The sequence below is a fragment of the Oncorhynchus mykiss genome, chromosome 31 (genome assembly GCF_013265735.2).
Source record: "Oncorhynchus mykiss isolate Arlee chromosome 31, USDA_OmykA_1.1, whole genome shotgun sequence".
Taxonomy (NCBI): domain Eukaryota; kingdom Metazoa; phylum Chordata; class Actinopteri; order Salmoniformes; family Salmonidae; genus Oncorhynchus; species Oncorhynchus mykiss.
The window spans coordinates 18,686,505-18,714,411 of record NC_050571.1 but is presented as its reverse complement, the minus strand read 5'-3'; the positions used below and the strand labels follow the sequence as shown (position 1 = coordinate 18,714,411).

The window sequence follows — 27,907 nt, the reverse complement described above, 5'->3', positions numbered from 1 at the left end:
AACGATTTTAAGTCAAACAAAACGTACATAGGCTCTGATTGGCTAAGCGTCGCCTCACGAGCCGGGTGTACCGCGGACTTGCCATCCTCCAAGACGCATGGTCAATATCACAACGCTGGCGCGCTGCAAAGGTAGGTTGTCATTGTTGTCTATGTCGTGTTTTTACGATAGATTATTTTAGAAAGCTATTTATGCTTCATAGATGAGACTATTCAACGCCTTTAACTTGAAATACCGGTATGTCTCAATGAATGAATGAATGGAAACGTTCAGCAAATGTATGCAAATGTTAATGCCAAAAATATACAATGAAATAAACGTTGTTTATTATTGTAGCTAGGAATGATGGCAGATTTTAATCGCCTCATTATAAGCATTTGTTGAATTATGGCTTGAATGGATCGGATCCATACGTAATGTAATAGCTAGATAGAGCTACACACGCTAGCGACAGAGCCACGTCTGGTAACAGTTGTTCATAATGCCATGTCAATTTGTTAGTTAATAGTAAGCTTGCTACTCCTATCCAGATTAATGAGTAGCAAAAACAATTTACTTCGCTATTGATCAATTAAACGTGTCTCACGCTAGATTAAACCAAATCAATGTGCTAAACTGTATGTGCCTTAGCGGTTATTGTAGTTTTTCCTGATTGTAGTTAAATTTGGTAGCTAGCATTTCCTAATGTATTTCGGTTGTGCATTCCTTACTGTGAGTTTTAAAAATGACAGCACGCCCTTGCCTGCTCACCCCATGGCTGCATCGGAAGCAGTCGGGTCTTTTCTCCTCTCTCTACCATAGGTATTGAGGTGAAAGGTGACACTCCCTCATTGGATGGCTCAACAGGTCCCAGCTCAGCTGTCACTTTGGTTCTTGCCCGGCCCATTAATCCTGCCTTTCCCCTGTGTGTCTCCATACACACACACACACATGCAATTTCTTGTAATTTCACACTCTGCTCTTGGAGAAGTTTTAGTGAGACCAGTTAAACTCCTTTACGGTGTCATTGGAGCATCATGTTGATTGTTTTCATTGTGCTCCGGTACAAAAACTTCCCTGAAGCCTATTATTATGAGGACATTGTTTTCCCCATTGCACTTGCCGAGTTGCTGGGTGTATTGTTTCCAATATGCCTATGTTTGCATATTGCAATCTGTACAACTTGCACATTTGAACAAATTATTGGTCAATAACACGTTGCTCAGGCCTGGTTGCCTGTCTTGAGACAATGTAAAACACAGATGTCGGACTCGTTCCATGGTGGGCCGAGTGCCTGCGGGTTTTCGCTCCTCACTTGTACGTGATTTATGAATTAAGGTCACTATTTAGTTAGGAACTCCCCACACCTGGTTGTCTAGGTCTTAATTGAAAAGAAAAAGCAAAAACCTTAAGACATTAGGCCCTCCATGGAATGAGTTTGACACCCCTGATGTAAAGGGAATGGTCTCAGAGAGGTCTGTTCTGCTGCAACCTTTGGCCAAGTGAACCTAGGCAAAGGTAATCCAAGTTTATCCAGTGTGACCACAAGTAGCCTAGACTGATCAATGGGGTTGCTTCACTAACCAATAAAGGTGCAGCAAGTAGCCTAGTACAGGCGGCAGGTAGCCTAGTGGTTAGGGCATTGGGCCAGTAACCAAAAGGTTGTTAGATCGAATCCCTGAGCTGACAAGGTAAACATTTGTCGTTCTTCCCCTGAAGAAGGCAGTTAACCCGCTGTTCCTAGGCCGTCAATGTAAATGAGAATTTGTTCTTAATAACTGACTTGCCTAGTAAAATAAAGATGCTTTAGAGTGGTTTCTATGGCATTCATGATTGAGGGGTCTAGCTGATGAGATGACATTCTGGGTGCTAATGACATTGTTTTGTCTTTGTAGAACAGGAACAGATGCATTCATTCTGTCATTTGAAAGCCATTAACCTAGGTTGTATTTATAATGTAGATTCTTCTGTTGCTAAATGTTTTGCAACAGAAATGGTTTACTCCAAACAGAAACCAAAATGTTTCTATTGGACAAATTCAGGTAGGTCCCGTTTTCGTTCTGTTTGTTTGGTAAACGGTTTCCGTTGCAAGATATACTGAATACACCCCTGGACTTACTGACGGTGTCCTAAACCTCCTAGGATGTAGCATAACTAGGACTCTGAGTTTAGAGGGCACTTCTTCCACCCACAGATGGGACAGATTGTGGGCATAGAGCTTGGGACTCCATTATATGATATTAGCACCCCCCCCCCCCCCCCCCCCCCCCCCCCCCCCCCAATTACTACTTACAGAGCTGTCCAGAAACATAGTATATAGTATAGTATTCATAGTATTCCTCCGTTGTTGTGACCTTGCTGAAATTATTTTCATTCATGTTGTTACTACTTTAGTCCATTTAGCATGTATACAAAGGGTCCTCATGTTATGAAACACATTCAGTTGGGACAATAGAGTAATGATCATAGTACTGTAATTCCTCTAATAGAGTAATGATCATAGTAGAGGTCGACCGAGTATGATTTTTCAACGCCGATACCGATTATTGGAGGACAAAAAAAGCCGATACCAATTTTTAAAATGTATATACAGTGGGGCAAAAAAGTATTTAGTCAGCCATCAATTGTGCAAGTTCTCCCACTTAAAAAGATGAGAGAGGCCTGTCATTTTCATCATAGGTACACTTCAACTATGACAGACAAAATGAGAGAGAAAAAATCCAGAAAATCACATTGTAGGATTTTTAATGAATTTATTTGCAAATTATGGTAGAAAATAAGTATTTGGTCACCTACAAACAAGCACGATTTCTGGCTCTCACAGACCTGTAACTTATTCTTTAAGAGGCTCCTCTGTCCTCCACTCGTTACCTGTATTAATGGCACCTGTTTGAACTTATCAGTATAAAAGACACCTGTCCACAACCTCAAACAGTCACACTCCAAACTCCACTATGGCCAAGACCAAAGAGCTGTCAAAGGACACCAGAAACAAAATTGTAGACCTGCACCAGGCTGGGAAGACTGAATCTGCAATAGGTAAGCAGCTTGGTTTGAAGAAATCAACTGTGGGATCAATTATTAGGAAATGGAAGACATACAAGACCACTGATAATCTCCCTCGATCTGGGGCTCCACGCAAGATCTCACCCCGTGGGGTCAAAATGATCACAAGAACGGTGAGCAAAAATCCCAGAACCACACGGGGGGACCTAGTGAATGACCTGCAGAGAGCTGGGACCAAAGTAACACACTACGCCGTCAGCGACTCAAATCCTGCAGTGCCAGACGTGTCCCCCTGCCAGTACATGTCCAGGCCCGTCTGAAGTTTGCTAGAGAGCATTTGGATGATCCAGAAGAAGATTGGGAGAATGTCATATGGTCAGATGAAACCAAAATATAACTTTTTGGTAAAAACTCAACTCGTCGTGTTTGGAGGACAAAGAATACTGAGTTGCATCCAAAGAACACCATACCTACTGTGAAGCATGGGGGTGGAAACATCATGCTTTGGGGCTGTTTTTCTGCAAAGGGACCAGGACGACTGATCCGTGTAAAGGAAAGAATGAATGGAGCCATGTATCGTGAGATTTTGAGAGAAAACCTCCTTCCATCAGCAAGGGCATTGAAGATGAAACGTGGCTGGTTCTTTCAGCATGACAATGATCCCAAACACACCGCCCGGGCAACGAAGGAGTGGCTTCGTAAGAAGCATTTCAAGGTCCTGGAGTGGCCTAGCCAGTCTCCAGATCTCAACCCCATAGAAAATCTTTGGAGGGAGTTGAAAGTCCGTGTTGCCCAGCAACAGCCCCAAAACATCACTGCTCTTGAGGAGATCTACATGGAGGAATGGGCCAAAATACCAGCAACAGTGTGTGAAAACCTTGTGAAGACTTACAGAAAACGTTTGACCTCTGTCATTGCCAACAAAGCGTATATAACAAAGTATTGAGATCAACTTTTGTTATTCACCAAATACTTATTTTCCACCATAATTTGCAAATAAATTCATAAAAAATCCTACAATGTGATTTTCTAGATTTTTTTTCTCATTTTGTCTGTCATAGTTGAAGTGTACCTATGATGAAAATTACAGGCCTCTCTCATCTTTTTAAGTGGGAGAACTTGCACAATTCGTGGTCTGACTAAATACTTTTTTGCCCCACTGTATATACACACCTTTTTGTAATAATGACAATTGCAGCAATACTGAATGAACAATGAACACTTTTATTTTAACTTAATATAATACATATGGGCTTTTGGATGGGTGTTCTTAAGGTGATTCCACAGGTTGGTGGTATTTTTTGATTTAGCCGTTGCTGACCCCATGCTTACATCTTTATCACAAATAAGACACCTTGCTTTCTCTGGTGCCATTTCCATGTAATAGTCCCACACTGGTGCTCTGCTTTTCTCTGCCATCTGTAAAACACACACATACACAGCTCTGAAGTGACAATGATACTGAAGAGTCTGCTTAGGAGACAAATACTCTCAACTGTTTGATAAAAAATAGAGTTTAAGTTACCTGTGATGAATGTTGAAAACAAAAACTGTAATTTCTATATGCAGGAAATCCTATTTTAATAATGGACATGGTAAGAATTGACTACCAAAGTGCGAGTCATAATTCCCATGACGCCTTCTAGCAAAATCTGAAAAGCAGTTCCTTCATTCATTTATTCCATAGGATATTTTTAGTTTCACTTAAAATAAGGTCTGTGTTTCGTGGCTTACACCACCTTGCCAATTTTATAGCTGTGTAGATATCCATAGGACAAGGTAACTGATCAATATTGGCTAAATATAAGTGAAGATCATATTTTTTTTGTTGAGTGGATTTATGAAAATATGTTGACAAACGTTACATTATCCTAGTGAGATTTACACGGGTATCAAAATGCCGAGGTGGTTTAAGCACGAAACACAGACCTTATTTGAAATAGATCAAGACATTCTGTATGGAAGACATGAACATTAAAATAACGAAGGAACCCCTTTCAAGTTCAGCCGCAAGTTATTACAGGAATTATAACGCGTCGACTATTTCTCTCTAAACCATATACCTTTGACTATTACGAGCCTGCTGCTGCCTACCACCCCTCAGTCAGACTGCTCTATCAAATATCAAATCATAGACTTAACTATAATAAACACACAGAAATACGAGCCTACGGTCAAATCCGGAAACTATCACCTCGAAAACAAAACGTTTATTCCGTTCCGTATTTTATCTAACGGGTCTAAATAATCATGTTACATTGCACAACCTTCAATGTTATGTCATAATTACGTAAAATTCTGGCAAATTAGTTCGCAAAGAGCCAGGCGGCCCAAACTGTTGCATATACCCTGACTCTGCGTGCAATGAACGCAAGAGAAGTGACACAATTTCACCTGGTTAATATTGTTTGCTAACATGGATTTCTTTTAGCTAAATATGCAGGTTTAAAAATATATACTTGTGTATTGATTTTAAGAAAGGCATTGATGTTTATGGTTAAGTACACATTGGTGCAACGACAGTCGTTGATTGCTTGTTTTTTATAAGATACATTTTATGCTAGCTAGCAACTTACCTTGGCTTACTGCATTCGCGTAACAGGCGGGCTCCTCGTGAGGCAGGTGGTTAGAGTGTTGGACTAGTTAACTGTAAGGTTGCAAGATTAAAATCTGTCGTTCTGCCTCGTTCTTAGGCCGTCATTGAAAATAAGAATGTGTTCTTAACTGACTTGCCCAGTTAAATAAAGATTAAATAAAGGTGTAAGAAAAATATTTTTAAAAATCGGCCAAATCGGCGCCCAGAAATACAGATTTCCGATTGTTATGAAAACTTGAAATCGGCCCTAATTAATCGGCCATTCCGATTAATCGGTCGACCTCTAGATCATAGTACTGTAATTCCTCTAATAGCGTAATGATCATAGTACTGTAATTCCTCTAATAGCGTAATGATCATAGTACTGTAATTCCCCTAATAGAGTAATGATCATAGTATTGTACTGTAATGCCTCCAGGTTTTGGATGTGTTCAGGTGTTGCATTATTGTAAACACTGCAGTTTAGGAAGAGCTTTTGTATGAACCAAATACAGTGAGTTTGTCCCCCTTCTTAATCCTTAGGTGACCAGCCTGAAAGGGGGGGGGGGTCTGTCAACTCCAGACACTGTGCTGCTGCTTAGACTTGGCCACTAGTAGTGAAGTGAGTATGTGCTTTGAGAGTGACTATGATATAATCTGAGCCTGAGGTGTAGAATTTACCATGTAAATAAGCCCAGTCAGTGAATGAAAAGATTTGGCTTGAAGGACACGCACATCACTCACCACCAGTCACTTATGAGTCACAACGCCTCTGAAACAAGCATTGCTCTGGATGTATGTCCATAAGTAAAGAAGATGATGTAAATGAGTGATGAGATTAACCAGGACTCCATAACTGTGGAGTTGTAGATTAACCCATGTGTTATTGCAAAGGCCAGTTGAACTTCAGTGTCTCTGTCTTGATGTCTGATGGCGCACACTCAAATTGTTCTACGTGTTAATGGGAGTTGCTCCCCCTATCCAACACACACTAACACACAACATACCCCCTGTCCAGTATTTTCCGTTCAACCATCATTTTGTTTTAAATAGCTGCACTCCCGCTCCTCCCTCCCTTCCCTCAGTCTGCTTGGCTGATAGGGCATGGGGTGATCCTTTACTTCCCAGTCTTGCCAAGTTTAGAGGTCGGGCGGGCTGCTGTAGTAGGTTTCAGGTTACCTTTTGGTTGGAAGGCAGAAAAACCTGGGAGGGCAAACAAGGCTATGATGTGACTGGATACATGGCTTCCCTGGCCAGACCTTGACTGATGTTCTTGGCCTGGTAGTGGTACTACTTGATCTATGTCGTCTGTCACCATCAGGATGTAACAGATTATTCAAAGTTCTTGTTACCTCGAGTAACCTCACATTAATATGCCTACACATTGTGGTACATAGCTAATTAACCTCCCCATCCATTGAACAGCAGCACAATCCTTCTGTCCTTTCCACTAATATTTTCCCAGTAAAATCTGCTGTTAAAATATATTTTTAAATATCTTTAACCATATCTTCACCCACTCAATCACCACTTCCTGTAATCATTCAGCGGATATCTGAGGGGCTTCTGGCCAATGGGGTTGGACCATCGAGTCTGACCTTTGAGACATGACATATTACCTGTCCTCTGGTCACTGTGAACTGGCATCTGACCAGATAGGCTCCTGCACTATTGTCCACTGGCCAGCCACCTGTGAGGACAGACATATTGACCTGCTAAGAAGACCTATGTCTTTCCCTCATTCTGATTAGCTAGAGACGTGTGTGTGTGTGTGTGTGTGTATTTATTTTTATTTAACCTTTTTTAACTAGGCAAGTCGGTTAAGAACAAATTCTTATTTACAATGACGGCCTAGGAGCAGTGGGTTAACTGCCTTGTTCAGGGGCAGAACGACAGATTTGAACCTTGTCAGCTCTGGGATTCCATCTTACTGGCCCAACGCTCTAACCTGTGTGTGTGTGTGTTGTATGTACAGTGACACATTTGTTGTTGTTTTGGCTCTGTACTCCAGCACTTTTGAAATTATACAATGACTATGAGGTTAAAGTGCAAACTCGCTGTCAGATTTAATTTGAGGGTATTTTCATCCATATCGGGGGAACCATTTAGAAATTACAGCACTTTTTGTACATAGTCCCCCCCCCTCCATTTTAGGGAACACAAGTATTTGGAAAAGTTCACTTATGTGTATTTAAAGTAGTAAAAAGTTTAGTATTTTGTCCCCTATTCCTAGCATGCAATGACTACAAAGCTTGTGACTCTACAAACTTATTGGATGCATTTGCAGTTTTAGGTTGTTTCAGGTAATTTTGTACCCAATAGAAATGAATGATAAATAATGTATTGTGTCATTTTGGAGTCACTTTTATTGTAAATAAGAACATAATATGTGGATTTCTACATTTATGTGGATGCTACCAATATTACGGATAATCATGAATAATGAGGAGTTAGATTTTTTTTATTTTTTTATGTTAAGATCACTGTCCAAATACTTTTGGGCCTCACTGTATGCCACTGGCCAGCCACCTCTATGTTGCTGTTATCTTTACTATTTATAGGCAACATGTGGCTTCTCTGAATCAGTGACACTTTGGATCAGCTAGCTACTCTTGGAGGCACTAGTATTGTAGCTCACTACAGTACACTTGCATTTGCTGAAAGTGCAGTAGTTTTGACCAGTTCTGAGACCCCAGTATTGTCTACCTGTTTTGTTTGGTGGCGGGTTGTGGATCAGAAGCTCACACTCTTAGTTGTGCTGTGGAGAAAGACATCTGAAGGACGTCTGAGCGTTTACATCACACTATGGTGCTCTCTTTAAACCTCTCCACGCTGCTTGTAAAACCTGGGGAAGGGAAGCATGTAGACAGAGCAGAGGTTTGTGGTTGTTAGGCTTTTTACTGAAACTCAAGTACTAGAGTAAGGCTTGGTTATAAATTGGTCAGTCGGTTATTATGCCACTTCCACCACAATGTCTTCAAATTCTATCAAATAGCCTACTTGACAGGAAAGCGTGGGGCCTGACAAGACTTGTCCTCCTTGTGTTGTGCATCTTTCTAGCAGCAGGTGATGTGTCTGCGTGTAACTGTCTGAGAATAAATGCATGGGACAATAATAGACAGAAGAAGTAGGTGAGAAGTCATGTTGGTCCTATAGGGTTACGTCAAAGGCACACATTCCTCCTGCCTGCTAGGCATGATCCACTGCTGGCACTGCATGGGGGCCATCACCTCCATATTCTGAACCCAGGGCTGTTGGCGTTAGCATGAAACACTTTATCTAGATAAAGCAGTTATCTAGCTAACTGATGTGGATTGAATCACTTGTTTGACTGGATATGATGTGTTGGCAAGAGGTCGGCAACAGGTTGCCCGCAATTTATTATAATTTTTTGGGGCCCCCCAAAGTTTATTAAATGTGTGTACTGTGCATTCGTAAAGTATTCAGACCCCTTGACCTTTTCCACATTTTGTTATGTTACAGCCCCCCTCATCAATCTACACACACTACCCCATAATGACAAAGTGAAAACAGGTTTTAGAAATGTTTGCAAATGTATTTTAGCCCCCCCCTCCGGAAATATGTTTTCCTAAATATAAATATTCAGACCCTTTACTCAGTACTTTGTTGAAGCACCTTTGACAGCGATTACAGCCTCGCATCTTCATGGGTACAATGCTACAAGCTTGGCACACCTGTATTTGGGGAGTTTCTCCAGTTCTTCTTTGCGGATCCTCTCAAGCTCTGTCAGGTTGGATGGGGAGCATCGCTGCACAGATATTTTCAGGTCTCAACAGATCGATCAGGTTCAAGTCCGGGCTCTGGCTGGGCCACTCAAAGACATTCAGAGACTTGTCCCGAAGCCACTCCTGCATTATCTTGGCTGTGTGCTTAGGGTCGTTGTCCTGTTGGAAGGTGAACCTTCGAAGTTCTGAGCACTATGGAGCAGGTTTTCATCAAGGATCTCTCTGTACTTTGCTCCGTTCATCTTTCCCTCGATCCTGACTATTCTCCCAGTACCTGCAGCTGAAAAACATCTCCACAGCATGATGCTGCCACCACCATGCTTCACTGTAGGGATGGTGACAGTTTTCCTCCAGATGTGACACTTGGCATTCAGGCCATAGAGTTCAATCTTGGTTCCATCAGACCAGAGAAACTTGTTTCTCATGGTCAGAGTCCTTTGGGTGCCTTTTTGGCAAACTCCAAGCAGGCTGTCATGCCTATTACTGAGGAGTGGCTTCTGTCTGGCCACTCTACCATTAATGCCTGATTGGTGGAGTTCTGCAGAGATGGTTGTCCTAATGGAAGCTTCTCCCGTCTCCACAGAGGAACTCTGGCGCTCCGTCAGAGTGACCATCGGGTTCTTGGTCACCTCCCTGACCGAGGCCCTTCTCCCCCGTTTGCTCAGTTTGGCCCAGGTGGCCAGCTCTAAGAAGAGTCTTGGTGGTTTCAAACTTCTTCCATTTAAGAATGATGGAGGCCACTGTGTTCTTTGGGACCTTCAATGCTGCAGAAATATTTTGGTACCCTTCCCCAGATCTCTGCCTCGACAGAATCTTGTCTTGGAGCTCCATGGACAATTCCTTCGACCACATTGCTTGGTTTTTGCTATGAACATACACTGTCAACTGTGGGAACTTATATAGACAGGTGTGTGCCTTTCCAAATCATGTCCAATCAATTTATTTAACCACCGGTGGACTCCAATCAAGTTGTAGAAACATCTTAAGGATGATCAATGGAAACAGGATGCACCTGAGCTCAATTTCGAGTCTCATAGCAAAGGGTCTGAATACTTAGAAATACCTTTTATTTACATATTTTTTTTGTAATACATTTTTGCTTTATCATCATGGGGTATTGTGTGTAGATTGATTAGGGAAAAAAATATTTAATTCATTTTAGAATAAGGCTCTAACGTAACAAAATGTGGAAAAAGTAAAGTGGTCTGAATACTTCCTGAATGCACCATGTTTTTTGGCAACAAAAAAAACTAATCGGGAATTCAGCTAAAAGTGAACTTATTTTAGGAAATCTGGTCGAAGAGACATGATCGTAATTCAAGTTATGTTTCATCAAATACTTTTGATACCTGTTGGCGTCTTAAAGCAATTCCATATGTTGGTTTAGTAGCCCCCCCCCCCCCCCCCAGGTTTAGGCAGGTTTAGACTCTTGTGGGTTAATCTAAATGGTCAATGACCAAGACACTGGGATGTAGGCCACTATCTGCTCCAAAGTTCAATAGAACCACAACCCTCACAACACTCACTATAAAGGACCTTCTGCTCTGTGTGTTTTCATGACAACACTGATAAATGTTCCTGTCCCTACCTATTACTAGAGAAAGAAAGAGAGCGGGTTATTTGAGAGCATAGTGAACCCATTGTTCTACAGACTAGTAGTATCACACAGAGGATAAGACTAGCTATTAGTGAATGAATGCTGAAATCATGCCATGGGAATTTCAAACCTGAGAATGTTTACAGCGAGAGTATGATCTTTTAAATATAGAGTAGCATATGGAAATCTAGATGTACATACTACCGCAATCAGCCTAACTATCCGGTGTCTGTATATAGCCTCGCTACTGTTATTTGTCACGGTTTTTTTTACTGTTTTTTTAAAACATTTTGACTTACCTATGGTTCACCTAATACCTTTTTTAAACTATTGGTTAGAGTCTAAGTAAGCATTTCACTGTAAGGTATTCATTCGGCTGTTGTATTCGGCGCACGTGACAAACATTGATTTGATTTCACAACCAGTGTTCCCTGCTTAGTACTTGTTAAGCTAGTAGCCAACTAACATAGAAATTGACCTTTTTAGGATACGGATTCTGATTAGATTTATTAATGATTTGATTTCTCACCAGGAGGAAATTTGTTTGATGGTTTAGGACATAGTACGTGACTATGTTAATTTAACAATGCCTCTTCTTCCCAACAGACAGACAGACAGACGCTAGCAAAGGCCCAACCATGCAAGCCCAGCAGCTCCTGAATCAGCTGCGCTTCCCCGAGCTGGATGAGGTGCGGCAGTACCTGCGCAGCCTGTCCACACACACGTTGGTGGGTGTGGGGGCATTTGCTGCTCTCACAACCTACTGGTACACCACCCGGCCCAAGGCCCTGAAGCCACCATGCGACCTGAAAATGCAGTCCGTCGAGGTTCCGGTAAGGAGAGTAGGCACCGACCTGCTATTGTAAAGGACATGGCATGCTTTCTGTATGACGTGGCAATGCCTGAAAGTATCGTTATGTGTAAAGAGGTACGCGTTTTTTCTCGTTACTTTCAGCCCTGCATCAAGTTAGCCTCTTCAAGTAAAACCTCACTTCATGAGTCATAGTAAGGGCTGAATATGCCATCCTGAGAGTGGCATTATGTCATGGGTGGAGCGTACCCACCACACTTGGCCCAGAAAAGGCGTTGGCCAGCTTAGTTTGATGCATGTGTAGCTATACTTGAGTGAGTAAACACAATGCTTCACACAAACAAATGACTCGGAAAAGAACAGGATGGATGAGCACAATGAACAACCTTCTCCACCGCTAGTCATTATACTATTAGCACACAGAGGAGTTCCTCAGTTTTAAATCTTGGTGTTTGTGCCGACGTCTTTGGTTCATACCTATTGTAGTCAGACAGTGAGCTAGTCGCCTGTATGATGGCTGTTTATTGTGTTTCCTGTCAGGGAGGAGAGTATGCCCGTCGGTCAGCGCTGTTGGACAGCGACAAACACTTGACCCACCTGTACAACGACGCCAAGACCATGTATGAGTTCTTCCTCAGGGGCGCACGGGTCTCCAGTGAGTGTCTCGCTAAGCACCTTATGTAGACTTGACGTACTATGACCTTGAGGTGATTTGAAATGTTCATTGTGTGTTTTCCACTAGACAATGGTCCCTGTCTTGGAGCAAGACAACCAAGCCAGTCCTATGAGTGGCTGTCATACTCCGAGGTAGGACAACAACATTAATCTGTCACTTTCTCTTTTTATAGTATGATTCATATATTTCTGGTTAGATCTTATACCAAATGTAGTTTTAGGCAGTCAAAGATTGTTTGGTGCACTATTCTATCATAATTAGGCAGTCTACAAGGCCCCGTGGTGTGTCTGAGTGCTCTATTTAAACAGAAAGCCAGCCACTCCCATCCAAACCACAAGGGATTCCCCTCCCCCAGTGAGGAACTTACAGTCCTCTGTCACTCTTCCTAGTGTTCCCCCTCTCCTCTGAGACCGCAGGGTCATATTCACTAGACACCAAACAGAGAGGGACTACCTGAACTTGTCCAATAAGAAACCGTTCTTGCTAAATAATTTTCCACCGCAAAATGTTTTGCTACAGTCTGTACTAATGAATATGTCCCAGGTGTTTTGCTGAGTCATCCATCCTGGAGTGTGTATCATTAACTACCTAACGAGCGGTGTGCCCTTCACCCCTTCCCTAAAGAGCTGTTTGCCCTCCACCCCACCCTCCCCTGGGGCGGCAGGTAGCCTAGTTGTTAGAGCGTTGAACTAGTAACCGAAAGGTTGCAAGATCGAATCCCCGAGATGACAAGATAAAAAAAATATGTTGTTCTGCCCCTGAACAAGGCAGTTAATCCACTGTTCCCAGGCTGTCATTGAAAATAAGAATTTGTTCTTAACTGACTTGCCTAGTTAAATAAAGTTTAAATAAATAGAGCTGTGTGCCCTTCACCCCTTCCCTGAAGAGCTGTGTGCCCTCCACCCCATCCCTAAAGAGCTGTGTGCCCTCCATAAAATGGTGCACAATTGGCCCAGTGTCTTACGGGTTAGGGTTTAGCTGTGGTAGGCCGTCATTGTAAATAAGAATTTGTTCTAAACTGACTTGCAGAGTTAAATAACGAGCTGTGTTTTCTCCACCCCCAGGTAGCAGAGAAGGCAGAGAACCTGGGCTCAGCGCTGCTCCACAGGGGACACACTAAAACCAAAGACCAGTTCATTGGCATCTTCGCTCAGAACCGACCAGAGGTGAGCAAGACCACTTGAAGAGCAGTACATCATGAAATAGGACAGTCACATACAATGTTAACCACGTTCAACTGATTCATTCTGAATCTGCTACATGTGGGGTAAATACTACACAGGCATTACTCTATAGAAGCAATATAAGACTGGTTTGAGTCATATGCGCTGTGTGTCTGCAGTGGACCATCGCTGAGCTGGCCTGCTATACCTTCTCCCTGGTGGCTGTGCCCCTGTATGACACTCTGGGCACTGAGGCCATCGCCTATGTCATCGACAAGGGTGAGCAACAACCAAGAAAAGCTCTCAAATAAGAATACATTTCAATTGTAATATTTCCATCAGCTTTTATATGCCCAGCTTATCTCGTTGAGAGATCATTTCTTGTGGGTTTGGTGGTTGACCCTATTTACCTCTCTCTCTTTGTCTCTCTCTCCTCTCTCTCTCCTCTCTATCTCTCTCTCTCTCTCCTCTCCGTGTGTGTACACGTGCGCACAGCCAACATTTCCAGCATACTGTGTGACGTCCCTGAGAAGGCCAGGCTGGTCCTGGAGTGCGTCTCTGGCAGGGAGCACAGTGTCAGAACCATCATCCTCATGGAGCCCTTTGATGATGAGCTGGTGGCCAAGGGGAAGGACTGTGGCATCGACATTCTCAGCCTGAGCCAAGTGGAGGTGAGGGGAGAAACTCTGACTTATAACTGGGTTGTCTGTTTTACCACTTTCGGAACTAAATTTGTTTTTGTGTGCTAAACCGCAGACTTTAGGTAGGCGCAGTCTAGAATTGCGTTGTTTTGCGTCTGTCTTTACCACAAGTGAAGTCCTACAATCTGGTGTTGTCCTATGAGACTAGCTTTTGCTACTACATATTCAAGCTACGTTCATTCATGTTGTCTTCTTCTAGGCTATCGGCAAGGCCCACCACCACCAACCAGTTGTGAGTAAAGCTACCTATCTGTCCCTCCCTCCTGCCCCATATTGATTGAAGTTGATTTCACCTTCATTCATTCAGTTCTTTGACCTGGGACCCTTTGCTCTCTGCAGCCTCCCAGTCCTGAAGACATGGCTGTTGTCTGCTTCACCAGTGGAACCACAGGTACGCCATTGTATGATCAATGCCAAATGGAGCACTGTCCTAAGATGGCCTCTATGGCCCTCTTGTGTGGCTCTATCTGAAGAGTGCTGTTTAATGTGTCCACATGTATGAGGCTAGTCTCTCATTTTTGTGTTGTCTTCCTCAGGGAACCCAAAGGGAGCCATGCTGACACATGGGAATGTTGCTTCCAACTGCTCTGCCTTCATCAAAGTCATTGAGGTAAAACAATAGATCTGTGTTATTTTACGACTAACACATATGTGAGCAAATAGGTTTGTGCATCGTCTTCTCCGCAGTTTAACTCCCATAGTTCAGGATGTAGTCACTTCATCCCCTTGTTATTCAAATGTTTCCTGTCGTTGTGAACCATACAAGCTAATGATTGTGAGGAAAGATGGTGTCAAATATCATGTTTACGCCCAACCTACTCATGTATAAACACTGTCTTGCCATCTAATATGATACCCACATGCTCATGAGGACTGTCTGTTGCTGTCTGACAAATTGTGCTGTGAAACCTTGTCTCTATTGTGTCTGGCTTGTCTGTCTTACTCTACCTCCTTTTTGCAAGTGCCAAGATTTACTGCTAAGCTATTTGTGCTGTAACTTATTTCTGAACCTCTTTCTTTCCTCTCTGCTAATGCCAGTGTATCTGTTTCAGCGCTAACCCGGTGTATCTGTTTCAGCGCTAACCCGGTGTATCAGTTTCAGCGCTAACCCGGTGTATCTGTTTCAGCACTAACATGCTAACCCGGTGTATCTGTTTCAGCGCTAACCCGGTGTATCTGTTTCAGCACTAACATGCTAACCCGGTGTATCTGTTTCAGCGCTAACATGCTAACCCGGTGTATCTGTTTCAGCGCTAACATGCTAACCCGGTGTATCTGTTTCAGCGCTAACATGCTAACCCGGTGTATCTGTTTCAGCGCTAACATGCTAACCCGGTGTATCTGTTTCAGCGCTAACATGCTAACCCGGTGTATCTGTTTCAGCGCTAACATGCTAACCCGGTGTATCTGTTTCAGCGCTAACATGCTAACCCGGTGTATCTGTTTCAGCGCTAACATGCTAACCCGGTGTATCTGTTTCAGCGCTAACATGCTAACCCGGTGAATCTGTTTCAGCGCTAACATGCTAACCCGGTGTATCTGTTTCAGCGCTAACATGCCAACCCGGTGTGTCTCTGTCTTTCTGTGCTGCTCTGGCCCGCCTGCTTCTGTCCTCTCATCTACTCTCCTCTGGTTCTGTGGGCTCCAGGCCTGTTGCCTGCCTAACCACGAGGATGTACTGCTGTCATACCTGCCTCTGGCACACATTTTTGAGCGGGTGGTGGTTGTAGGGGGTCTCATAATCATTATCTCCCCTTGTTCTATGTGTTTTTGTTGTACGTGTGTATCCTTTAGGATCACCTCATATTAGACCACCACGATGTTCATATATCCTACCTGCCCCTTGCTCATATGTTCGAGAGAGTTGTAGAGGTATGTATCCATGCTTTTCTATCTTTGTGCTACTGTAAGTCCTCTGACCTTCAAATTCTTCTACTACAAAGTAAATGCGTGATGCTTTTTTGCCAGATATGGTCCCATATCTACAGACCTGTTTGAGTTTTACACATAATTTGTCCTTTCCAACTCTGTGCTATTCTAACCTCTGACCTCTCACCCCAGGGAGTCATTCTGGTGCATGGGGGGAGGATTGGTTTCTTCCAGGGAGACATCCGCCTGCTGATGGATGACCTCACCACCCTGAGGCCTACAGTGTTTCCTGTGGTGCCACGCCTCCTCAACAGGATGTTCGACAAGGTGAGAAACACTGACTCTCCTAACTACGTTTCCTGTAATGCCCTGCTGCCTGCTACAGCTCTCGTGTTGACTACAGTTGTTGCTTTATTTTGACCTCAAAATGCCCTGTCTTCAGATCTATGGGCAGGCTAACACCTCTCTGAAGAGGTGGGTGCTGGACTTTGCCTTTAAAAGGAAAGAGGCTGAGCTGCTGAGTGGCATCATTAGGAGGGACAGCATCTGGGACAAACTCATCTTTAGGAAAGTGCAGGTACTGTATCTCCTCCCTGACTGAGAGAACTGCTATGCTTCTCAGATCACTGAATGGCACATAGTAAAACATGTCCAAAACTTGTCCAGCCATCTTAATGACCTCCTGATTCTAGTCTCTCTCTCTCTCTCTCTGCCCCCTGTAGGCCAGTCTGGGAGGACGGGTGCGTCTGATGATAACAGGTGCTGCCCCCGTGTCTGCCACGGTGCTGACGTTCCTGCGAGCCGCGCTGGGCTGCCAAGTGAGTCTGTCTTAGGGTCTCCACTGATGCATTCTGGGATTGGATAGCGCCAGCGGAGGTTGTAGTGTGGTGGTATACTGATGCCTAGCTGTAGGATCTCATGAGTGTTCCAGGCCAGTAAAGTGGATTGTAGGGGCTATACGTTTGTGTCGGACTAGTTAGTGCAAGGTCCAGGCTCTGAAAGTCACATGATGGGTAAATGGTTAACATACCATTCAAGACAATTGAAGTTTCTCAGGTAGAAATTTGCCTGTCAGTTTGGTATTGATATGAATGAAATCCAGCGGTATGTTATCAATACAAGACTCCCATGCAATGTCTAGGACAGACCCAGTCCTGCATCGTACATAAAAATAATGGAAACGGTACCAAAAAAGTCTGTTTTCCTTTAACAGTTGTATGAGGGGTATGGACAGACTGAATGCACAGCGGGCTGCACAATGACAGTACCAGGGGATTGGACAGCAGGTAACGAACACACTTCCTAACCGTTACATTAACCGTCACACACATTAGTCATCCCGTTTATGGAGAGAGGTTATATACTATAGCCAGTCACCAACTCCCCCTGGGGGTCCTATGAGGTATAGCACCCTATTCCATAAGGCTCTGGTCAAAAGTAGTGCACTATATAGGGTGCCATTTGGGACATAGGCTAGTTGTGTTATGGAGGCTAACTCTGTCTGGGCTGTTTCTATGCTTCCCTCCTCAGGTCATGTTGGAGCGCCCCTGCCATGTAACTCGGTGAAGCTGGTGGATGTGGCTGAGATGAACTACCTTGCTGCCAATGGAGAGGGAGAGGTGGGTGGGAGCCTGGCATTGCCCTTGGTACCAAGTGGCGCTGTTTAACATGAAGCTGTTACTCTACTGAAGTCTGTCACAAATGGCACCCTACTCCCTTTATAGTGAACTACTTTTGACAAGGGCCTCTGGTCATAAGCAGTAAAGGGAATAGAGTGCCATTTAGGATGCATTCAGAATGTAAAGATTGTGTATTTGCAGTGTTTACCTCATCAACATTGAAATGGGTCATATCCCCTTTACACTCCATGCACTAAGTCTATAGGATGTGTGTGTGTTTTTTTTCCAGGTGTGTGTGAAAGGAGCTAACGTGTTTCTGGGCTACTTGAAGGACCCAGAGAAGACGGAGGAGACCATTGATGCTAACGGCTGGGTCCACACAGGGGACATTGGCAAGTGGTTACCGGTGAGTATATAACTCACTCACACACAGGCCAGTTTATTAGGTACCTATCTAGTACCGGTCGGACCCCCTGTGCATCCAGAACTTCCTGAATTCTTTGGGGGAGTAAGGATTCTACAAGTCGGGAAATGTGCCACAGGGATGTTGGTCCATGCTGACGCAGTGGCATCACACAGTTTCTGCAGATTGGAAAGCAGTACACCCGTCACCAGCCTGTATCATTCACACCAGGCAGGATGGGCCATGGACTCATGCTGCTTACGCCAAATTCTGACTCTGCCATCAGCATGACTCAACAGCAACCGAGATTCATCGGAACAGGCAACGTTCTTCCACTCCTCAGTTGTCCAGTGTTGGTGAGGGAGTGCCCACTGGAGGGGCTTCTTCTTGTTTTTAGCTGATAGGAGTGGAACTTGCTGTGGTCGTTTGCTTCAATAGTCCATCTATGACAAAGACTGACAAGTTGTGCGTTCTGAGATGCCGTTCTGCACACCACTGTTGCAATGCGCCGGTATTTGTCCTCCTGTTAGCTTGCACAATACTTGCCATTCTCCTTCAACCTCTCATCAACAAGCTGTTTTCGCCCACCGGACTGCCGCTGAATGGATGTTTTTTGTTTGTCGCACCGTTCTCGGTAAACCCTAGACACTGTCCTGGGTGAACATCCCATGAAGGCGGCCGTTTCTGAGATACTGGATCCGGCACGCCTGGCACCGACTATCATACCACATTCAAAGCCGCTTGGGTTTCTGTTTTGCCCATGCTAACATTCAATCAAACAGTAATTGGATGCCTGCTTTTATATATACCAAGCCACGACAACATGACTCACTGTAGGAGCGATCCATTTCTGTGTACCTAATAAACGGGCCACCGAGTGTGTATACAGCCTCTATATCCGCCTAGTGTTTCATAACACTCTTATTACGATCTCTCATCTTTGTGTACAGAACGGCACTTTGAGAATTGTGGACAGGAAGAAGCACATCTTCAAGCTGGCCCAGGGAGAGTACATTGCACCAGAGAAGATAGAGAATATCTACACCAGGAGTGACGCAGTGGCCCAGGTCTTTGTGCATGGGGACAGCCTACAGGTAAGGAGGGATTGATACTGTGTCCATAAGGAAAATGGATCTACTACTTGGTCATATTCATTAGAAAGTTAATGGACTGAAACTGGGAGGTACTACCTGCACTTTTTTTTTAGATGCTAAACGTTTTGCTACGTTTAGTCCTAATGAATACGACCCTGGTATCCACCTCATTTTTTTAACGCTTTTAAAGCACTGAAGCCAAACGCAGAACCTATGGATACAACTTTCTCTGCGCTTGAGCATTATCATAATTAATATGCACCCCGCTAGAAATCCCTGCATTAGCATGTTTCTGTTAGTTGATACATCATGACAAAATACACCATATTACTGTCCTAATGTGCCTGGACCTTGTAGGCTAAATGATGAGAAAAAAATAGTTGCCCAATCAGGCAGGCTAGATGCAGGTATTTCTAAATGAATATGCATTTAAAACGCCAGGCTTTTGTAGTGGTTATTCAAATAAGTGGTTATTTTGTAATGGTTATTCACTGCAGTTTACATTCTAGACTACAGTTTTGCACTCACTTGAAAACAATAACGTTCTTCATTACATTGTGTTGTTGTAGTCTAGGTAGGATACATTTCTTGTCCCTAAAAAACTGAAACAATAAGGTAGCTTCTCAAGCTGATGCCACAGGCACGCCACAGCCTCGGCGCCACAGCCTCGGCGCCACAGCCTCGGCGCCACAGCCTCGGCGCCACAGCCTCAGCGCCGGACATAGTGTAGGCTACCTAACCTATGATTTCCTTATCCAATAAAGTATTTTTTTTATTTTGCTGTGTAAATCGACTGGCTATTCACTGCAGTATTAAGCTTAACATTGAGCTTATGAATTATGGGCTAATATGCATATGCTTCTAATTTAGGTGAGAGGCTACATCTCTAGCCTGTCTGTCTTCATTGTTCTGTAGCGCAATTACACACATGTCTGTCTTCATTGTTCTGTAGCGCAATTACGCACCTGTCTGTCTTCATTGTTCTGTAGCGCAATTACGCACCTGTCTGTCTTCATTGTTCTGTAGCGCAATTACGCACATGTCTGTCTTCATTGTGCTGTAGCGCAATTACGCACCTGTCTGTCTTCATTGTTCTGTAGCGCAATTACGCACCTGTCTGTCTTCATTGTTCTGTAGCGCAATTACGCACCTGTCTGTCTTCATTGTTCTGTAGCGCAATTACGCACTTGTCTTCTCCGCTGCCACGGCGAATCCTCTTACATCTTGTGGGTCCCAGGAAAACCCACACTACAAAAGCTTGTTGGACACTTATTTCGACTTATTTTCTTCAGCCTGTTGGAGGAGAGATGCAGGATATCTTGTAGTAGGCCATATTATCCTATAGTAGGTCTGTCTTAACACTGGGCTGCATCCTGACAACACCTTGAGTGTCCTAATGTACCTTTCTGACCTAAACTGTCCAGAATAGACCAAAACTGATCCAAATGGTTACATGACCAGGTCTAAGCTGTTTGCCTCTGCTGTTATTTTGACATGAAACAACAGGAGGTGTGAGCGGTTATTCAAGTTAGGCTGTAAACAGCAGTGACGTCGGCTATGGACAATACATAATGACAACGCGAAAACAGGTTTTAGAAATGTTTGCAAATGTATTTAAACCCCTCGCGGAAATATCACATTTTCCTAAGTATTCAGACCATTTACTTAGGTCTTTGTTGAAGCAACTTTGGTAGTGATTACAGCCTCAAGTATTTTTGGGTATGATGCTACAAGCTTGGCACACATGTATTTGAGGAGTTTCTCCCATTCTTCTCTGCAGATCCTCTCAAGCTCTGTCAGGTTGGGCAGAGAGCGTCACTGCACAGCTATTTTCATCCCCACTGTATGATGCTGCCACCACCATGCTTCACCGTAGGAATGGTGCCAGGTTTCCTCCAGACGTGACGCTTGGCATTCAGGCCAAAGAGTTCAATCTTGGTTTCATGAGACCAGAGAATCTTGTTTCTCGTGATCTGAGTCCTTTAGGTAACTTTTTGCAGATTCCAAGCAGGCTGTCATGTGCCTTTTACCGAGGAGACGCTTCCGTCAGGCCGCTCTACCATAAAGGACTGATTGGTTGAGTTCTGCAGAGACAGTTGTCCTTCTGGAAGGTTCTCCCATCTCCACAGAGGAACTCTGGAGCTCTGTCAGAGTGACCATCGGGTTCTTGGTCACCTGTTTGGCCGGGTGGCCAGCTCTAAGAAGAGTCTTGGTGGTTCCAAAAGTCTTCCATTTAAGAATGAGGGAGGCCACTGTGTTCTTGGGAACCTTCAATGCTGCAGACATTTTTTTGATACCCTTCCCCAGATCTGTGCTTAAACACTATCCTGCCTCGGAGCTCTGCAGACAATTCCTTCAACCTCATGGCTTGGTTTTTGCTCTGACCTGCACTGTCAACAGTGGGAACTTATATAGACAAGTGTGTGCCTTTCTAAATCATGTCCAATCAATGGAATTTACCACCGGTGGACTCCCAAGTTGTAGAAACATCTTAAGGATGATCAATGGAAACAGGATCCACCTTAGCTCAATTTTGAGTCTCATAGCAAAGGGTATGAATACTTGTGTAAATTAAAAATGTCTAATGTCATTACGGGGTATTGTGTGTAGATTGAAGAGGGAAACAATGATTTAATACATTTTAGAATGTTGTAATGTAACAAAATGTGGAAAAAGTCCATGTCTGTATTCTTTCTGAATGCACTGTACATTGAAGTATTATTTGCAGTTGTCACTGACGATGAACACACCATGAAAGCACTGAATGGTCTGAACCAGTATCTGTGTTACCACCTTATTAATAGGAGGTGTGCAGTAGGATGCGTTGATCAGTTGATGACAGGTGTAGGAATGTAAAAGGAGAAACATTCCTCTAGTGGGGATGCTCACCAATGTTTTATAGTTATGTAGCCTGTAATTTATCAATTGTTATTGGCTTGGTGGATGGCCCGGGCCTTAACTCTGACACAACTTACTTTATCACAACAGACCTAGCCTACTAGTAGGTCTAGCTAACATTAGCGAACTTGAATTTTTTTTAAAAATATTAAATTACACTTATACACTTGTTTACTTTTATACTCTATAAATTGACTATTTCAAATAATTTACTCTGACAAGTTTGCCACTGGCACACTGCAGTAGGGAAGTAAAGTGGGAGTCAAATCCTTCACTTCTGTGTTTGGCTGTGCTCATGGCAACATTGGGAAATGAGGTGGACAGAGTGAGAATGCACAGCCCTCAGCTATAATGTTGTGTTCTCCTCCAGGCATGCCTAGTAGCCATCATTGTGCCAGATCCTGACTTCCTTCCTGGCTGGGCCAAGAAGAGAGGACTGGAGGGATCCTACGGAGACCTATGCAACAACATGGTAGGACCACTGACCATCTGCACCGATTCACAATTTAGACTTGATATAAAAGTATTCGGCCCCCTTGAACTTTGCGACCTTTTGCCACATTTCGGGCTTCAAACATAAAGATATAAAACTGTATTTTTTTGTGAAGAATCAACAAGTGGGACACAATCATGAAGTGGAACGACATTTATTGGATATTTCAAACTTTTTTAACAAATCAAAAACTGAAAAATTGGGCGTGCAAAATTATTCAGCCCCCTTAAGTTAATACTTTGTAGCGCCACCTTTTGCTGCGATTACAGCTGTAAGTCGCTTGGGGTATGTCTATCAGTTTTGCACATCGAGAGACTGACATTTTTTCCATTCCCATTCCTCCTTGCAAAACAGCTCGAGCTCAGTGAGGTTGGATGGAGAGCATTTGTGAACAGCAGTTTTCAGTTATTTCCACAGATTCTCGATTGGATTCAGGTCTGGACTTTGACTTGGCCATTCTAACACCTGGATATGTTTATTTTTGAACCATTCCATTGTAGATTTTGCTTTATGTTTTGGATCATTGTCTTGTTGGAAGACAAATCTCCGTCCCAGTCTCAGGTCTTTTGCAGACTCCATCAGGTTTTCTTCCAGAATGGTCCTGTATTTGGCTCCATCCATCTTCCCAACAATTTTAACCATCTTCCCTGTCCCTGCTGAAGAAAAGCAGGCCCAAACCATGATGCTGCCACCACCATGTTTGACAGTGGGGATGGTGTGTTGCTTTTACGCCAAACATAACGTTTTGCATTGTTGCCAAAAAGTTCAATTTTGGTTTCATCTGACCAGAGCACCTTCTTCCACATGTTTGGTGTGTCTCCCAGGGGGCTTGTGGCAAACTTTAACCAACACTTTTTATGGATATCTTTAAGAAATGGCTTTCTTCTTGCAACTCTTCCATAAAGGCCAGATTTGTGCAATATACGACTGATTGTTGTCCTATGGACAGAGTCTCCCACCTCAGCTGTAGATCTCTGCAGTTCATCCAGAGTGATCATGGGCCTCTTGGCTGCATCTCTGATCAGCCTTCTCCTTGTATGAGCTGAAAGTTTAGAGGGACGGCCAGGTCTTGGTAGATTTGCAGTGGTCTGATACTCCTTCCATTTCAATATTATCGCTTGCACAGTGCTCCTTGGGATGTTTAAAGCTTGGGAAATCTTTTTGTATCCTAATCCGGCTTTAAACTTCTTCACAACAGTATCTCGGACCTGCCTGGTATGTTCCTTGTTCTTCATGATGCTCTCTGCGCTTTTAACGGACCTCTGAGACTATCACAGTGCAGGTGCATTCATACGGAGACTTGATTACACACAGGTGGATTGTATTTATCATCATTAGTCATTTAGGTCAACATTGGATCATTCAGAGATCCTCACTGAACTTCTGGAGAGAGTTTGCTGCACTGAAAGTAAAGGGGCTGAATAATTTTGCACGCCCAATTTTTCAGTTTTTGATTTGTTAAAAAAGTTTGAAATATCCAATAAATGTCGTTCCACTTCATGATTGTGTCCCACTTGTTGTTGATTCTTCACAAAAAAAATACAGTTTTATATCTTTATGTTTGAAGCCTGAAATGTGGCAAAAGGTCGCAAAGTTCAAGGGGGCCGAATACTTTCGCAAGGCACTGTATTTTCAACAGTCTCTCTCCATATAGAAGAGGGGTGTCAATGTGGATCCCTTGGTCTGTAGTTGGACCATGATAGCTGGCTAGACTAACTTAACAATCAAACAATGTTAACTGACATGGGCTATTTGAGTGACTGACAGAAGAGAAACTGCAGATTTGATTTATTTTTAATTCGGGGGGGGGGATTGAGCTGCGGACCTACAAAAGGCAGGGTTGCAGGCCGGTAGTTGCCCATCCCTGATATAGAACATTGACTTGAATATGTTGGAGAATTCACACCATTGAAATGAAGTGCTTTTGTCTCTGTAGGATGTAAAGAAGGCCATCTTGGAAGACATCTTGAAACTAGGAATAGACAGTGGTCTGAAATCTTTTGAGCAGGTAAAGGGTTAATCTTGGACAAAATATTTGAGAGAATATTAACAGTCTGTTTGATTACATATCAGGTCTTAACTAGAGAACATAACTGTTATCTGTTTCATGTCTCTTGTTTTGATCAGGTGAAGGACATCACCCTGTTCACAGAGATGTTCTCTATCCAAAATGGACTTCTCACTCCCACCCTGAAAGCCAAGAGAGCAGAACTCAGGAACTACTTCAGGGAGCAGATTGACAAACTGTACTCCAAGATCAAGATGTGAACAGTGGGAGGACGGAAGGTAGGGTGTAACCAGAGCTGGTAGAAGAGGTCTTCTATGAAACTGATTGAGGACATGTCTGTGAGGCCTGGTCTATGGATACACTTTACCCTGTATGACCAGTTGCTCTCTGTCTGAATAGGAACAAAACACAATAGGACCATTAGGGAAGAATAAACTGTTCTTGATGTCACTCTCAACTGTCAGTAAATGATACCACATAGCATCAGTACTGTAAATAATACCATATACTGGTATATAGCAACTGTCAGTAAATGATACCATACCTCATTAGTCTTCTCGTGTACAGAACAAACGACACACCCGGCTCTCATTTTTCAGGGCTTCCTTTTCCAAAGCTGGTCTATCTTGCTACTAGTTGAGTATTGTGAGCATGTCAGTCATCTTCGTTGTCAATTGGTGATGTTCAATAGGTCAAGTGAATGAGGTACCAGTAAACCACCACCGTCCAGTGCCATCATGTATATTACTAATCAAATCACGTTTTACATGCGTCAAATACAACAGGTGTAGGTAGATCTTACTGTGAAATGCTTACTTAAGAGCCCTTAACCAATGATGCCAAGTTTTTTTTTTTAAGTATGAAAACTTTGCTAAATAAACTAAAGGAAAAATAGTAACACAATAAAAAATAACAATAACAAGGCTAAATACAAGGTCAAGAGTCAATGTGTATGGGTACAGGGTTAGTCGAGGTAATTAAGGTAATCGGTACGTTTAGGTAGGGGTAAAGTGCCTATGCATAGATAATAAACAGAATAGCAGCAGCACTTGTGTGCATGTGGTGTCTGTGTGTGTGTGTGTGTGGGTGTGTGTGTGTGTGTGTGTGGTTAGAGTCTAGTGAGTGTACATGGAGCCTGTGCAAGAGAGTCAGTGCAAAAAATAGTAATAAATAAGGGGGTCAATGCATATCGTCCGGGTAGTCATTTGATTTAACTGTTTAGCAGTCTTATGGCTTGGGGGTAGGAGCTGTTAAGGAGTCTTTAGGTCCCAGACTTGGCGCTCCAGTATCGCTGGCCGTGCGGTAGCAGAGATATGTCTATGACTTGGGTGGCTGAAGTCTTTGGCAATTTTTAGGGCCTTAGATATATATATATATATATATATATATATATATATATATATATATATATATATATTCTGCAAACATACAATGTATTCCAACGAAGACTTTTGGATGTTATCATAGGCTTTAAGGGATGGTGAAACCGTGTAAAGGGGAAATATATCTTAGGATACATGCCTACCTGTAGAAAATCTACCACTCTATAGGGCTGGGTAACCCCAATAGCCGGCCCGACAAGTTTTCTGAGCAAACAAATACACATTTCCACAATTTTATTTTTGGGAGTGGGGTGGGGGGCAGAATCATCTCCAAAGTTTAGAAAAATTTAGAAAAGCTGTTTCAAAGTATTACCATGAATAAATATGTGCTCATATTCCAATGTAATCAAGGGTTGAAATGATTGTTTTTGTCTGTTTCGGATTCTTCCAGTCAATTTGCATTTTACAAATTATTTGTAATTATGTTCTGGCACCCCAACCATCCGCTCAAGAAACAAATTGGCATGTGGATGAATGTAATTAGAGACCCCTGCTATAGGGTAATGATTTGTATTGCATAATAAATAATTTCAGGAATGTTTTTTTCAGGTTAAGATGTATCAATACATGAATGTGTGTAATCCTAAGGAGTGTTTTTTTTATGGACTCCTGCAACTATTGCAGAATGAAGCATCAGCATCAAATGAAGTAGTGGTTTGTGCTGAGTTCTCAGGCATCTCCTCCTTTTTGTACTGCAACTCTCAGGGCTACATGTTCTCACTTTCCAGAACACCCTCCAACACAAACACCTAAACACTAAAGCCTAAATGTGATTTTTTTTTTCTTTCTTAGATATATATAGATATTTATCTATATAGGGGATGTGTTTTTGTTTGCATAGTTCTTCAGTGGTTCAATGATGTGAAAGCTTGAGATCGAGAACCTACATGATTGTAAAAATGTTCAATGTAATCTTGGGAAGGACTATAGCATCCTATTCATTTCATTCAACACCATTACTTTAGATGCATTTGCATTTAGACTTTCTACAGACAATCTTTGTAAGTTATACAATATGTGTAAATTATTTGTGTGGGGTAAAAGTCATTCAAATTAATTATTTTATTGAATTGTTAGCTGTTTTTATTAGGTTGTGGTGTTATTTGATTCATGTGCACAACTTGTTTCACATGTGTTATCAGATGGTATGTGATTTACAGTTTTCAATCAATTTGGCACATTTCTTAGATGTAAGTGGTCTATTTTCAAAACTCAAACTGATAACACTTGTAATGCCACCTATCTTATGTTTAGAACCTTTGATTTTGCATTCATTGGGGTTTCACACATCTTTCACCACTGACTCATTTATGCTAAATCAAAGTTTTCCATTAAATAGTATGAGCACATTTAGTTTAGTCCCCAATACATCAGATAATGTTATACTCACAATTTAATCATTTGAACTACCATTTAATCAAATGGCAAAAAATACAAGATACACATTTCTAGTTTTAACCAGTTATCAAACTATATATGTTAACTACACATTTTTGGTTCAGTAGTTTGTGATTGTTTGTTAACGAATGACAAAAAAATAATATCAAAAGTGAATATTGCATTTTGAAAGCAGATGCATAGATTGAATATGTATCTGAATTGAGTGATTTGGTGCAGTGAACTTGTGATTTTGGTTATGTTTATTCTACTCAGTCAGTTGAAAGTGTTCTTAGAGTTTTCAAAATGTACCACATACTTGTGAAAATTGAGTGATAAAAAAACAGTGTAGCTAATATGAAATATTGCATAGTTTAAACTTGGTGTTGATGTATTATTTCGACTACTATGTTGTCTTGGATTTGTTTGTTTTGTAAAGAATAAATATAGATTTTCAGGTGGAAAACTGTTCCCAATTAAGATTTGTGTATTTATTTAAAATGGCAGAGA

The 27,907-nt window shown here is 42.6% G+C and overlaps 1 protein-coding gene across 1 annotated transcript; it reads left to right on the top strand.

The window, feature by feature from the left end:
• Window positions 1-43: 43 nt before the first annotated feature.
• Window positions 44-27,877, top strand: LOC110504725 (long-chain-fatty-acid--CoA ligase 1). Its single transcript, XM_036969939.1, has 21 exons — window positions 44-131; window positions 11,510-11,736; window positions 12,255-12,369; window positions 12,457-12,521; window positions 13,455-13,556; window positions 13,733-13,832; window positions 14,049-14,224; window positions 14,454-14,486; window positions 14,594-14,645; window positions 14,791-14,864; window positions 16,049-16,126; window positions 16,316-16,450; window positions 16,566-16,700; window positions 16,846-16,941; window positions 17,337-17,409; window positions 17,654-17,742; window positions 18,032-18,148; window positions 19,096-19,239; window positions 22,508-22,609; window positions 24,567-24,638; window positions 24,758-27,877. Exons 1-21 carry the CDS (start codon window positions 98-100, stop codon window positions 24,896-24,898), a joined length of 2,160 nt encoding a protein of 719 aa, XP_036825834.1. The 5' UTR covers window positions 44-97; the 3' UTR covers window positions 24,899-27,877.
• Window positions 27,878-27,907: the final 30 nt, after the last annotated feature.